Raw genomic sequence first — 13,728 nt, forward strand, 5'->3', positions numbered from 1 at the left:
CTGGTTTTTCTAGTCTAAGCTAGAAGTATATTTTTTAAATATGGAATAAAAAACCAATTACACTTCCAGCTAGTTTTATTTCTCAAAATCAATAAAAATATCCTCTTACTTACACTATAAAAAATCACATTACAATGGTACTTATAATGAATACTATTCTATGATGTGAAGCAAAGAGCTAGCAACACTAATGAATCAATTGGTATTACTTTTCTATTGCAAGGAAAAAAAAGTAAATTTAGAAATCATTTATAAAAACTGCTTCCAAGGCATATCAGTCAAATTCCAAAGTATTATAAAAAGCCTATTCTTTATTCAAAATATTACATTGACTTATAGAAAATTTAGTAAATACACCTTGATCTAATATTTCTCATCATTATAGCGATAAGTCCTCACACATAGAATCAAACAAGGTTCAGTTACTAGAATTTTTGGTAGTGACTTTTCACTGAATGAATTGGATTTATTCCTGCCAAATTTGAATAGGTTCTTTTTTTAAATAAAAGATTTAGCCATTTTCACACAAAATAAAATTCAAAAATATATTTTTTTAACACAAATTCCATATCACATGGATACAATCTGCTGAAATAATTAAACTATAATTTAACAAAAAGTAAAAATAAAAAAGCTAATGATTTAACTTTTAACAATAAAAAAAAAAAACATATATATATATTTAAATGTCTAGGATCAGTATAATATATAAGAATATTAAGCCAATTGCTGTTCATAGTGATTGTGTTGATAGATATATTTGATATATTAATCATCATATACAAAATTACATTTCAATGGGTAATCAGTTTATCCTGTTGTATCTATTGCAAGCACTACTATATCTAATTTTTCCCATATCATTTTCTGTTACCTTCTAAAAAATATGTAAACATAGCCTATAGAGTATGTAAAAGTAGATAAATATTTTTTTTTATATATGAATTCAAGACAAAATAGTTTTCTTTAAGACCTTTTTAGTACTGGATATTTGTAAACACACCTGAACCAGTAACGAGATAAAAAAGATCAATTGGGCGTGATAAGGCGATCAATAAGTGTTCACAAATGCACAGATGTGAAAAGAACGTACCACCACAGATTATAACTGAAGCAAAATTACGTTGTAGGCGTTATGTACAACTACAACTGCAAAGTTACATTTCGTGCTTCAGCTCGGTCGCGCAGGTGTGTCATTAAATGAATCGAGCTGTAAAACACGAGATTTATAAAATCCTTACTTTAATCTAAAATATGACATCAAAAGTATTTCAATGTCATTAAATATTAATACTAACTCGAGTGACAAACATTAATTATAGGTAAAATTTGAGTTTTTTTAAGCTGAGGTTTGCGTGATGGAACATCCTGTCATGAAAAATCATTTAAATTAGAGAAGTATTGCCATACGAATGTGTTACATGAGACGGAAAAGTTATTTATCGACATCACTCTGTCGTGTGATTCAGTTGCACCGGGGCGTGATCGTATATCGCCGGTGTGCTAGCTCGGAGGAAGCGGACGTGAAAGGGGACGTTCGGAGACACGGATGGCGTCGACGGGGGCGCGGCGGCCGCGGCGCCGGCAAGGGGACCGCGCCGTCAGTTGGCGGCGAGCGCGGGCGGCGCGGGCGGCGCGGGCGGCGCGGGCTTGTCGTGGCGCTTGCGGCGCCGCGCCGGCGCGCGCTTGTCCGCCTGCACCTCGAACGGGGAGTCCACCGCCGTCACGTCGCTCTCCTGCGTCTGCGTAACGGACACCGGATCATAACCTATCTAAGTTTTTTAAAATCTATTTGAGACTACAGACTCAAAAGTAGCCTGTAAAACGATCGTGCACGGACCGCGGCGGGCGGCGCGGCGGGCGGCGCGGCGGGCGCGCGGGGCGCGCGGGCGGGGCGCGCGGGGGGCGCGCGCGGCGCGGCGGCGGGCTCGGGCCGCAGCACGTTGCCCACGGCCTTGGTGCGGCCCTCGCGGAACACCTGCCGGACACGCGCTACTGGACTACGTGGCATAGCTCACGGGCCGTCGTACCGCGGCATGGTCGCGACGTGCGCTTAAATTCTAGAGAAAAATAGCGCCAGAATGTGCGCGAAGTCGGAGAACGTTACCATGCGCTGGCCACATTTGAGATACTCGGGGTGTTTGATGAACCGGAAACGCACGAGCGCCTTGTCTCCCGTGCGCAGACACTCGCGGGACATGGACATGATGGACGCCGTCTGCCGGATGCTCCCGCAGTGCACTGCAAGTCAGGGAGAACTTTTATATAAAGAGAAAAGTACATTACGATTAGTAAACAAAAAAAACAGATTGATATATTAGGGACGTAACATTTTTATGCGTACTTAAAATTAACATTTATACATACAAGTATTTCCCTAATTGATAGGCTTTTGACAACAATGTTTCCACCGGTCCTATTATTAACGCGTTCATACGACAACTCTTTTACATAATATATCCTTAAAGAAGTAAAAACCCTGCCCCACCAGACTGAACCCTACCGACCAAGTACTAAACTGAGGTTATCAAAAACTCAGCTAGCAAGACACCATTATTTATTTCGTACAAATTCTAGAAATTCCTATATATCGTTTACAACTTCACAATACTAACCCATGGCCTGGTACCGCGAGGAGATAGTGGTCGGATGGTGCAGCACCAGAATCTCTCCCTCGAACTGCCAGCAAGCCTGTGGATTGAGGGCCGGAGACACCATCACCATGCCCTTGCGGATCTGAGACCGCTTGATCTGTATACATTAAACATTTAAAAAAATATATCGAAGTAAATATATTTAAAATATATATTATATAAAAAATATTATACTCGTCGTTATGGGTATGTTTCAAAATTAGATGATACAGCGGCTTACAGACCACATATAAGTTTGCGACGACATTAAAATATGAAAATGTATATTAAAATATATTAAAAGTTTTAAATTTTAAGTTGTTTCATCTCGAACTCGATATACATCTGTCTCCGAAACAGAACAACTATTTCGGCCACCTCCTCACAAGCATCGACGGTCTAATGGAGAACACCCTTAACTTACGATCGACGGGTGAGGGTTCCAATCCCGACTAGGCAGATATCCGTGTCGTTGATCTAGCGATTTCAGAAAAAGCGAGTCGACTTTTTATTGCATAAAAGAAAAAAAAAATCGAAAAAAAAAAATCAGCTTACTAAAATAACATACCGAGTAAAATATGTTATTTGAGCAAGCGATTGTGTTTTGAATTACGAATAATTTATTACGTATAATTGTAATCATAATTTTTAGCTTAAATTTGCAAATAAGAATCAAATTAAGTGAATGGTCAATTTATTGTTTCGTAATAGTATCGTTTTAATAAGTATAATTTTGTATTATATATATAAAAAAAAAAGTTGAAGTGTATTTTTTTATAGAATAGGAAGGCGGACAAGCATATAAGTCACCTGACGGTAAGTGGTCACCAACGCCCATAGACATTAGTAATGTAAGAAATGTTAACCATCGCTTACATCACCAATGCGCTACCAACCTTGGTAACTAAGATATTATGTCCCTTGTGCCTGTAATTACACTGACTCACTCACCCTCCAAGCCGAAACGCAACAATACCAAGTACTGCTGGGTTGCGGTAGAATATCTGATGAGTGGGTGGTACCTACCCAGATGAGCTTGCACAAAGCTCTACCACCAGTAATAGTGTAAGTGTATGTCTGTATTTCAAAATAACTACCACTTTTTAAGTAAACATGACTATTTGCAAGTTACCAAAACAAGCATATTTTTATAGTAGATTACCGATTGTATATAATAATTATAATATGTAATGTTTTGCTAGTACATCCATCGCACCCATCTCGATACTGTGCGGTTTGTCATTTCGTTTTCACCTCAACGGATAACTTCACGTCATACGTGTATAGCCTATTCCTTTTTTTAACGCTGGAAAAACTCGTTACGCGTTTCCCCCACGGGAACAGTATGGGTATGTGGGGCTCGCCGGTGTCCAAAGCGCCGAATGCACCCCGAACATCGGAATACTCACTAAAAAACCAGCGGTTCCCTTTCCGTCTTAACGAGGAGCGCCACGGGATCGCTTTCGCATGCTACCGTGAAAGGGTCTGTAGCCTATTCCTACCACAAGAGGAATAAACCCAAATAAATAACTTTGACACCGATATCATTGGTCACCGATACCATTGGTCGAGATCTTGAATTATCTATGATATTCACTATGGATTCGCGTAAAATGGCGTTTTCAATGTCCGCGAAGTTGTGATCGGAATTCCGAAAGTTAAATTAATGGGATTATAATTAGTTAAGTGGAATATATATATATATATATATAGTGTTGATATATATAAATAAGGATTAATTAATCAAGAACTGTTTGCAGTGGATAATACAGCAGACAATTAAATTTCCTCCTACTCCGATTGTAATACCTACACAGGTATATGCATATATATATATATAATACAATAGGCGTACCTTCTTGAGCGCGAAGCTGGCGGTCTGGCCGCCGCGCACCTCGGCGACGCTCATGCGCTTGCGGTGGATGCTCTTGACGGTGATGGGCGTGAAGCGGCCCAGCGGGTCGGGGCCCAGCAGCAGCGTGTCGTTGAGCCGGATGAGCCCCGCCAGCGTCGTGCCCGACACCACCGTGCCGACGCCCTGCCACGTCACCCACCTCACGTTACGTTCGGTCGCTTAGCTAAGGACTGTCGCTGTGCGGTCACCACTCACGGGAACGGAGTACGTGTCGTCGATCTGAAACTCGGCGGGCTTGTCGTCCTGGGAGGGCATCCGGGTCTTCAGCAGGTTCAGGAACATCGTCAGCATCTCCAGATTTTCGCCGGTGACGTTGGACACTTGGAAGATGGGACACAGCCTAGAATAAAGAATTACTACTTAATATTTGACGAGCCGGTTGGCGTGGTTGGTGGATGCTTGCCGTTCACGCCGAAGGTTGTGGGTTCGATTCTTTTTTTTTTTTTTTATATCGCCGGGAGGGCAAATGACTCTACTCCACCTGAGGGTAAGTGGTAGTAGAGTCCAAACGCGACGACGGCCAGTACAGACGGGAAAAACGTTCTGCACTAGCCGCCTTCGCCCTGCCGGCCCGCAAGATGCCTCTTCACGCCTCGTTTGAAGGAACCCGGGTTGTAAGAGGAGGGGAATACGTGAGCTGGTAAGGAATTCCATTTTTTGGAAGTGCGACAAAGAAAGGAGTTGCCAAATTTCTTTGTTCGCGATGGAATTGATGTCACAGTTAGGCGGTGACATCGAGAACCAGCTCGCGTGGACTTAAGAAGGAAGGGGGAAGATAAGAAGGAAGGGGGAAGATATTTGTATGCATGAACATGTCTGTTTGTCCTGAGTCTGGGTGTAATTATCTATATAAGTATGTATTTACAGAAGAAAAATATTATATGTAGTATATCAGTTGTCTGGTTTCCATAGCACAAGCTTTGTACAAGCTTAATTTGGGATCGGATGGCCGTGTGTGAAAAATGTCCCAGGATATTATTATATTATTATTATTAATATAATAAAAGCCCGTATAAGTCCCATTAGACGAAGGACACTTCCCTTAAGGAGAAGGTTTGGAAGTCATTCCGTCATGCTGCTCCGTTGCAAGTTTATAAACACACATATAGCAGAATGTCATCAGCTTGATACAAATCCCTCATTCGGTTTTGAACCTGATATCTTCGGTCAATTTTGGTTAGTTTGATGTCAGCGAATAATACTGAGTAAGCTCACCTCTGCGAGACAAAGTTGGTTGCGCTAACAATGACGTCATCTCTCGTCTTCACCATCACCGGCACCTTGCGACATCCCGAAGACTTCAGAATCCTGATTAGTAATTTGAGATTATCCTGAAAAAAAGGATCACGGATATTGTATTTGTTGTTGAAAAAGTCATACCAACTGGGAGTTTTGTTGGCGTGCGTAGCATAAAACAAAAGTTTTATAATAATATGTATTATGATATAAAAATTTTGTTGTTACGTAGTACTTTTATAGTATTAACCTGAATCACATTTCACTCTTTTTTGATTCTGTAAAAAAAATAATTACAGTAACAGCCTGTTAATGTCCCACTGCTGGGCTTAGCCTCCTCTCCCTTTTGAGGAGAAGGTTTGGAGCTTATTCCACCACGCTGCTCCAATGCGGGTTGGTAGAATACACATGTGGCAGAATTTCAATTAAATTAGACACATGCCGGTTTCGTCACGATGTTTTCCTTTAACGTCAAGCACGAGATGAATTATAAACACAAATTAAGCACATGAAAATTCAGTGGTGCTTACCCGGGTTTGAACCCACGATCATCAATTAAGATTTACGCGTTCTAACCAATTGGCCATCTCGGCTTTTTTGACAGGATAGTTTTTTTATTTTATGAAATCGATTTTTTTATCAAGGTGTGCTTGTAAACATGCAAGTATTTGCTTGCTTGTTAATTTTTTTTAAATATATAATATCATCTTATTTAATCACGAAAAACTACACAACAAATACCTTATCTGATTGAGTAACTAAAATATATGATTTTTTAAATGTAAAAGGGTGTGCAAACGAGCAGGAGGTTCACCTGATGGAAAGTGACTATCTCGGGTATATAACCCGATATTACTTTATAGTATATATTAAGTTTTGTTGTGAAAATGTTTTCTATTGTATATAGTGTAAGGAGTGCAAGCTACCTGCAGTACGTTGGGGGGGCACATGTCGATCTTGGTGACGACCACGAACACGGGAACGGCCAGCGCCAGCGCCAGCCCCAGGTGCTCCTTCGTCATGCCCACGATGCCAGCGTTAGCCCCGATCTGCGACAAGCACTCACACGCTACACCACTTGGAGTTGGTGACCTTCAAAACAATAGCTAATGTTCTTCCTGAAGTATAAGTAAAAAGTTTCAAATATCGATGTATTAAAAGTAGCCTGAACCTTATATCAGAAGTGTCTTTATTAGTTGTTTTATAATAAAAATTCCCATCTTCTTAATATCACTAGTTTATATAGTAGGTGGTGCTAGGAGTGGGGACGGCAACGTCCAAGAGTGGGGATCGTAAGCCGTTATACCATAAGCATGCCGAAATCAGGCGCGTGTCCCGTCATGCCGAAGACGGTGGTCTTGAGGTAGCGCTCGTGTCCCGCCAGGTCGATGAACGTGATCACCTTGGACGACTTCTCGCAGATCTTCACCCAGTCCAGCGCGCCGTGCTCCGGCTTGTTCACTACATTACCTGCAATTGACACACGTTCCAGAATAAATTTGCTGTATAATTACACTTTGTCAATTATTTTTTTAATTATTGTACTAAAAATAAACTAGGGTGGTAATTGTAGTTTTTATCATATAAGAAAATAAATGCGAACTTTCGTACTAAATCAAAACAATCTTATTACCAAATTTGCATTTTAGTGACAATAATAATTTCTTTAAAAACTGTTATACTTTGATCCACCAGATGTCATATTTTCCTCTACCTTACACATATACACATGCATATGTAAAAAAAAATTGCCATTTACCCACGCTATCAAACCCCAATATGTCATTCCCGACGGAACTGGTCCTCCCGCTCTCAGCCTCGTGCTTGTGCCTGAACAGCCTCTGCCGGGCATAGCCTCTACCATTGTCCAGTTCACCGTGTGTCAGCACACCCAGCAGGGTGGACTTACCGGCATCTACATTGCCCACTACCGCGACCCTGTTGACACCAATAGACATTCGAGACATGATAGCGAACTAAAATTACATGGTAAAAACATTTCTTACATGAAGGCATTTTAAAAAATCTCTTACACAATGGAATATAATTTTTTCCAAATAATATAACTTATTTTCTTTTTAATATAGATAAACATGCTTTTATTTAGTTTAATTAATAAATAAGTAAACATGTTCTCAATGTTATATTCTGGAGTATCTAAGAAGATAAATAGAAGAATATAAACCTTATTTCCATGAAATCATTATGGTCTACTTCTGTGCGTAACAGATACTGGCCGGTGAGGCCGGTACCGCACTCCCAGCGTCGCAGCTCAACGCACGATATACGCTCCCCGCTCACCAGAGACTGTAGCGTCGCCACTGACGCGCTGTATTCATCCTCCGTTAATCCCCGACCGTCTATCCAAGTGGAAACTAATTCAGTTAAACTAAACTAAAAATTAGATTGATAGAAATAAATATTGTTTAGAAATCTTCAAGACCATACTCAGCAAGTAATTCTTAGTAATATTATATGATTTCTCATAACTGATAAGACATGCAAGAAAGCAGATTGTTGCAACTTCATATTATGCTAACGAGTGTTGCCTAATCAACAATTAATTTATATGTACAAATATAATTATGTAACAGTAACAGCCTGTGAATGTCCCACTGCTGGGCTAAGGCCTCCTCTCCCTTTTTGAGGAGAAGGTTTGGAGCTTATTCCACCACGCTGCTCCAATGCGGTTTGGTGAAATACACATGTGACAGAATTTCAGTGAAATTCGACACATGCAGGTTTCCTCACGATGTTTTCCTTCACCATCAAGCACGAGATGAATTATAAAAACAAATTAAGCACATGAAAATTCAGTGGTTTGAACCCGGGTTTGAACCAACGATCATCGGTTAAGATTCACTTGTTCTTACCCCTGGGCCATCTCGGCTTTTTTATAATTATGTATTTGATATAAATTCTTTACAATCGTGAACCTATATTTTTTTTAGTGTATCCTTAAAATGTACCTCAAAGGCATGTCATTTATGACCTTAAATACAAATTTTATATTATTACTAAATTGATTACAGTATTTTACCGAAATTAACTTATGAGTGACATTTTTTTATTTTTTTTTTATAGAATAGGAAAGCGGACGAGCATATGGACCACCTGATAGTAAGTGGTCACCAACGCCCTTAGACATTGGCATTGTAAGAAATGTCAACCATCGCTTACATATCCAATGCGCCACCAACCTTGGGAACTAAGTTTTTATGTCCCTTGTGCCTGCAATTACACTGGCTCACTCACCCTTCAAACCGGAACACAACAATATCAAGTACCGCTGTTTTGCGGTAGAATATCTGATGAGTGGGTGGTACCTACCCAGACGAGATTGCACAAAGCCCTACCACCAGTAAAAACAGACATCCACACATACAGCATATCATGATACGAACAAGCAGTATATTATGGTAAATCAATCTAAATTCAGACCAAAAATCTTTTGGGAATTCATCTCTATAATGAAAAAAAAAACATCTAAAGTTGGTATTTTTTTTTTTTTTTTTATAGAATAGGAAGGCGGACGAGCATATGGGCCACCTGATGGTAAGTGGTCACCAACGCTCTTAGACATTAGCATTGTAAGAAATGTCAACCATCGCTTACATATCCAATGCGCCACCAACCTTGGGAACTAAGATTTTATGTCCCTTGTGCCTGTAATTACACTGGCTCACTCACCCTTCAAACCGGAACACAACAATACCAAGTATTGCTGTTTTGCGGTAGAATATCTGATGAGTGGGTGGTACCTACCCAGACGAGCTTGCACAAAGCCCTACCACCAGTAAATAAAACATTAAAAATAGATATATTTCAATTGAATTTATCATCAACTATAAGTACAATAGATTAAGCAGTATTATAAAACAAAAATAATAAAATAAAATCTGAAACATTATGTTGAAATATAAAGCTTATCATATGTTATGAAATCATATCATTGATTGTATGACGTAATATGATTGTGATAATCAAAAATATGGACTGATTTTGTTTATAATATACTACATAAAATATGCACCAATAGAAGTTACTTATCTATATAATTAATCTGAATTTGACTCATAAAAAAGAACTTTCTTAATTTGACTTTCTAACGATATTATTTGTGACTGACACTCTCGATAGCCAATGTTATAAATTACTTCCCATTCTCCATGATAATAATCTCAAAAATATTATAATAAATATAAGTTTAATAGTATTTTTATCAAATCAAATGTATTTTATTTAAATAAAATAAGCTATACCATAAAGAATTTTTATCATCACTATTTTAACACTACAGCAACAGCCTTTAGTGCTAAGAAATGGTAACTTGCATAAAGTTGCTTTTTTAAAAGTAAATCAGATTTACAATGTGGTTAATGTTCACAAATATTATTTCTGATCAGTCCGTGTTTTAATAAGATTTCTTGGTTAGTTGTGAATTAATATATTTTTTTATTTGTTCAATGGTAAATTAATTATTTTTTGAATATTTTATTATAAATGTGTAAAACATTGCCCAAAATATAAAATTTTAAAATTTCCCAACATGTTACAAATAATTTCATAATAATTTCGAAATTTCACAATGTTCAATCATTCAGATGTCAATTAATCAATATTTAGTTTTTCAAATTATATCATTTGTTACTCACCCTCTCCATGGCCAATGTCATAAATAATTTCACCATTTCCTGTTTCTAGCCTCTCTAACAATTGTTTGCGTAGCAGATCATACTCATCTGCTGATGGACTCACAAGTATCATCTAAAATATATACATGTGATTTAATTCAAAATCAAAAAATGCTATACAAAAATTTATTATAAAAATCAATAATAATTTAACTTATTAATAAAGTAAAAGTAAAGCAATAACTTTTAATTTAATTTTCAAAGTAAAATAAATTATTGTTTTGTTCACATATTTCATAATTTGTTTACAAATTTCATGCACATTAGGGTGGCTAGGGTTGACTGACTGTACACCAAACATGATGCAACAAGTCAACAATATTTGTAATGGTGAAGTTGTATTGAATATGAATATAATTTTTATATTTATCTTCGTACTATGTTTATATTTTGTTTTGAATTTAGTGAAAAATTAAATAGTCTCTGTTAAATACCATGGTTATGGGGTATTAAAAACTGGCGCGTAAACATTATCAACGTAATATTATCTGATTACTAAACAATGTTACCTTTCCTCGAATACTTGAGTAGTCAGTCTCACAGTTCCGAACTTCAAGTTCTGGCAGAGGACTTGTAGCCGTCGGAGAATCCATGTTCTTGTCCATTATTATTTTTTGTACACAACTTTACAATGTAAAAAATAACTATTACACCATTATGTCACCACTAACAACTACAATGTAGTTTTATTATTACCAAAACGATAGTTCTTTATATCTGAACTAAATAATAAATTGAAATTGAAAATTTTCACATCGCGCAAAATAAGTTCTCATTTATTATCTTTGTATTATTTCCAAAGAAAATGACACTAAAATTAACTGTTCGTAAGTAATTAGACACACAAATATTACGGCACAAATCAAATCATTTACATTCTTCTTCTATAGTGTATAGAAATAGACTTCAGCAAAATAAAACAGATGGAAGAAATGCCAACTTTTTGACAACTCAGCTCAGACACCGTCGCCAGTATTGCCGCTTTCGTTTCGTCACTAGTCGGATACTAGTCTATATACTACATATAATATTCGGCTTATCAATCACAAGATAATAATCACAAAAATATTAAAAAAAAATATTCACTTAATAATATTTTTTTAGTAAAGACTAAATGGGTTTTATTTCGAAATTGAAATACGCTTATATAAATATAATTTCAAGTTAAATTTTGCATCTGTGTGATATATTTGCTTTGATTTGAAACTTTTAAAATTTCAATTTTATCTATGTTAATATGATATTTACATTGAACTTTCAGTAAATAATTTATCGTATTTTCCTATAATATATTACAGTAATTTACATTTGAAATACTAAATTTGTTTATACTTTTCGCAAACAATGGTTTTGTGGATACCTTTATCATTAAATAATCAATATGGGTGATCTAAGAGCATCTGATAGTTCATGGAAGAAAATGGTGATAGCCAAATCAAACAATAAATGGATTTCTACGATAAAATCTGAACCTATAGATTCTATTGTTACGACAATGAACACTAAAAATTTGTCTATTGGCGAAAGCAATTTCGGATTTAGAGAAATAAAGAAAGAGAATGATGGCGTTAATACCGAAAGTAGCACTCCTGAAATGATTGAAACAGAATCTATGATACAAGAAATGGACCCACTTAATATTGATCTTCCTGCAAGAAGGACAAGGAGAAAAAGCTCTGGGCCCAAAAATGAAACACCAGAAGAAAGAGCAGCAAGACTTGCAAAAATGTCAGCATATGCGGCCAAAAGACTTGCAAATGAAACTCCTGATCAACGTGCTGTTCGGTTGCGACGCATGTCGGAATATGCAGCTAAGCGCCTTGCACAGGAGACTAGTGAACAAAGAGCACGACGTCTGGCACGTATGTCAGCATATGCAGCTAAAAGACTTGCAAGTGAAAGCCCAGAACAGAGACAAGCAAGGCTAGCTCGGATGTCTGCATATGCAGCACGGAGACAGGCTATGAAAAAGATTATTAATCCTAGTCCCAGTAGTAGTCTTGATACTTCAAATTATGATATAATAAATAATATAATGCCTCACCACAGTTGAGACTGTGATACAGCTGTAGGTCAGCGCAGGTTTTTTTTCTGAATAAACATACCTATGCTCATAGTATGCTAAAAGAATGCTATTTTTAGAGTATTCAATATATTTGTCATATTTATTTTTTGTAAAGAAAATTTAAATGTAAATAATTATATTTCCAAGGAAAATAAATATATAGTTATTTAATAATTTACTAATATTTTATGTTTATGTTAAGGAAATGTATTTTTTTTTAATATTGAATGCAAGCCAAAAAATTGTTTGGTATAAAAATAATGAGCAATGGAAAGAAAACTATAATAATGAGAAATAAATATTATATATTTTTTCTTTACTAAGTTAACAGTAAATTTTTGAGTGTGATTTTAATTAAAACATTGTCTTAATATGATTTAATTTATAAAATATATTTTTAGACATCTGGTAACTATATATAAAAATGAAACTTGCATTTTTTACATAGGTATTATATGCAGCTGATAAATCAAGTGTGTGCTACGGTATAATAAATTCATTTCTTATAGCCAGAACTTTTTATTCATTTTTAATAAAAAAGTAAAATTTTACAAAAACGAAAACAAACAATACACCTTTATAGAAAATGAGGTAGAGTTAAAAAAAAGTGATGAATTCTACAATTTATAAGGCACATATCTCTACATTAAGATTTAACTTCTTATTTACCTATAAATTTTATTAGACAATCTGACAGTTTATTCACGATGGTTTTGAAATGTCTGTTAATTTAATAACTATGTTGCTATCACGAAATGAACATAGTATACCTCCTGGGGAGATGGACTAAAACTTTTTCATAAAGGTAAGGCCTGTCAAACCTCAATCAATCAAGTTTCAATATCCAATATGAAAAAAATAACAAACACACAGATGAATAAAATAAAACATTTCTTTAATTGTACATTTTATTTCAACAAATTATAAACTAAATTTGATATAATTTCAAGTAAACATTTGAGATTCAACCAGCCGAGGAATGTTTTTATCAGTTCTCTTGTTCATTCACAATGTATTTATTTACATAATACTCAAGGAATCGATATCGATAGAAGTAACATGCTATTTAAACATTAATATACTAGTTATTATTTAGATCTAGTATATAATAATCTTAAACTATTTTTGTTTTATTATATTTTTTTTTACTTCCTCTACGAAAACGAGTGAAAATGATCTTTATTA

At 36.2% G+C, this 13,728-nt stretch overlaps 2 protein-coding genes across 2 annotated transcripts; one reads left to right on the forward strand and one right to left on the reverse strand.

Annotated features, from left to right (window-relative positions):
• Positions 1–57: 57 nt before the first annotated feature.
• On the reverse strand, positions 58–11,441 carry LOC126770120 (GTP-binding protein 1). Its single transcript, XM_050489288.1, has 13 exons — positions 10,988–11,441; positions 10,440–10,551; positions 7,970–8,144; positions 7,544–7,722; positions 7,091–7,254; positions 6,711–6,833; positions 5,764–5,879; positions 4,744–4,888; positions 4,489–4,671; positions 2,616–2,751; positions 2,108–2,241; positions 1,837–1,978; positions 58–1,768 (listed from the first exon to the last, which is right to left on the reverse strand). Exons 1-13 carry the CDS (start codon positions 11,081–11,083, stop codon positions 1,602–1,604), a joined length of 1,872 nt encoding a protein of 623 aa, XP_050345245.1. The 5' UTR covers positions 11,084–11,441; the 3' UTR covers positions 58–1,601.
• Positions 11,442–11,699: 258 nt separating this feature from the next.
• On the forward strand, positions 11,700–13,058 carry LOC126770093 (uncharacterized). Its single transcript, XM_050489251.1, has one exon. It carries the CDS (start codon positions 11,860–11,862, stop codon positions 12,529–12,531), a length of 672 nt encoding a protein of 223 aa, XP_050345208.1. The 5' UTR covers positions 11,700–11,859; the 3' UTR covers positions 12,532–13,058.
• Positions 13,059–13,728: the final 670 nt, after the last annotated feature.

Source organism: Nymphalis io, chromosome 8, assembly GCF_905147045.1.
Source record: "Nymphalis io chromosome 8, ilAglIoxx1.1, whole genome shotgun sequence".
NCBI classification, from domain to species: Eukaryota; Metazoa; Arthropoda; class Insecta; order Lepidoptera; family Nymphalidae; genus Nymphalis; species Nymphalis io.

Excerpts from the sequence above, each read along its gene's own strand:
- LOC126770120 (XM_050489288.1), bottom strand. The coding sequence starts at position 11,083 with ATGGACAAGAACATGGATTCTCCGACGGCTACAAGTCCTCTGCCAGAA. Across the intron at positions 5,880-6,710 it reads GCCCCCCCAACGTACTGCAG|GATAATCTCAAATTACTAAT; the intron begins GTAGCTTGCACT and ends CCTTTTTTTCAG. Across the intron at positions 4,672-4,743 it reads ACGACACGTACTCCGTTCCC|GGCGTCGGCACGGTGGTGTC; the intron begins GTGAGTGGTGAC and ends GTGACGTGGCAG.
- LOC126770093 (XM_050489251.1), top strand. The coding sequence starts at position 11,860 with ATGGGTGATCTAAGAGCATCTGATAGTTCATGGAAGAAAATGGTGATA.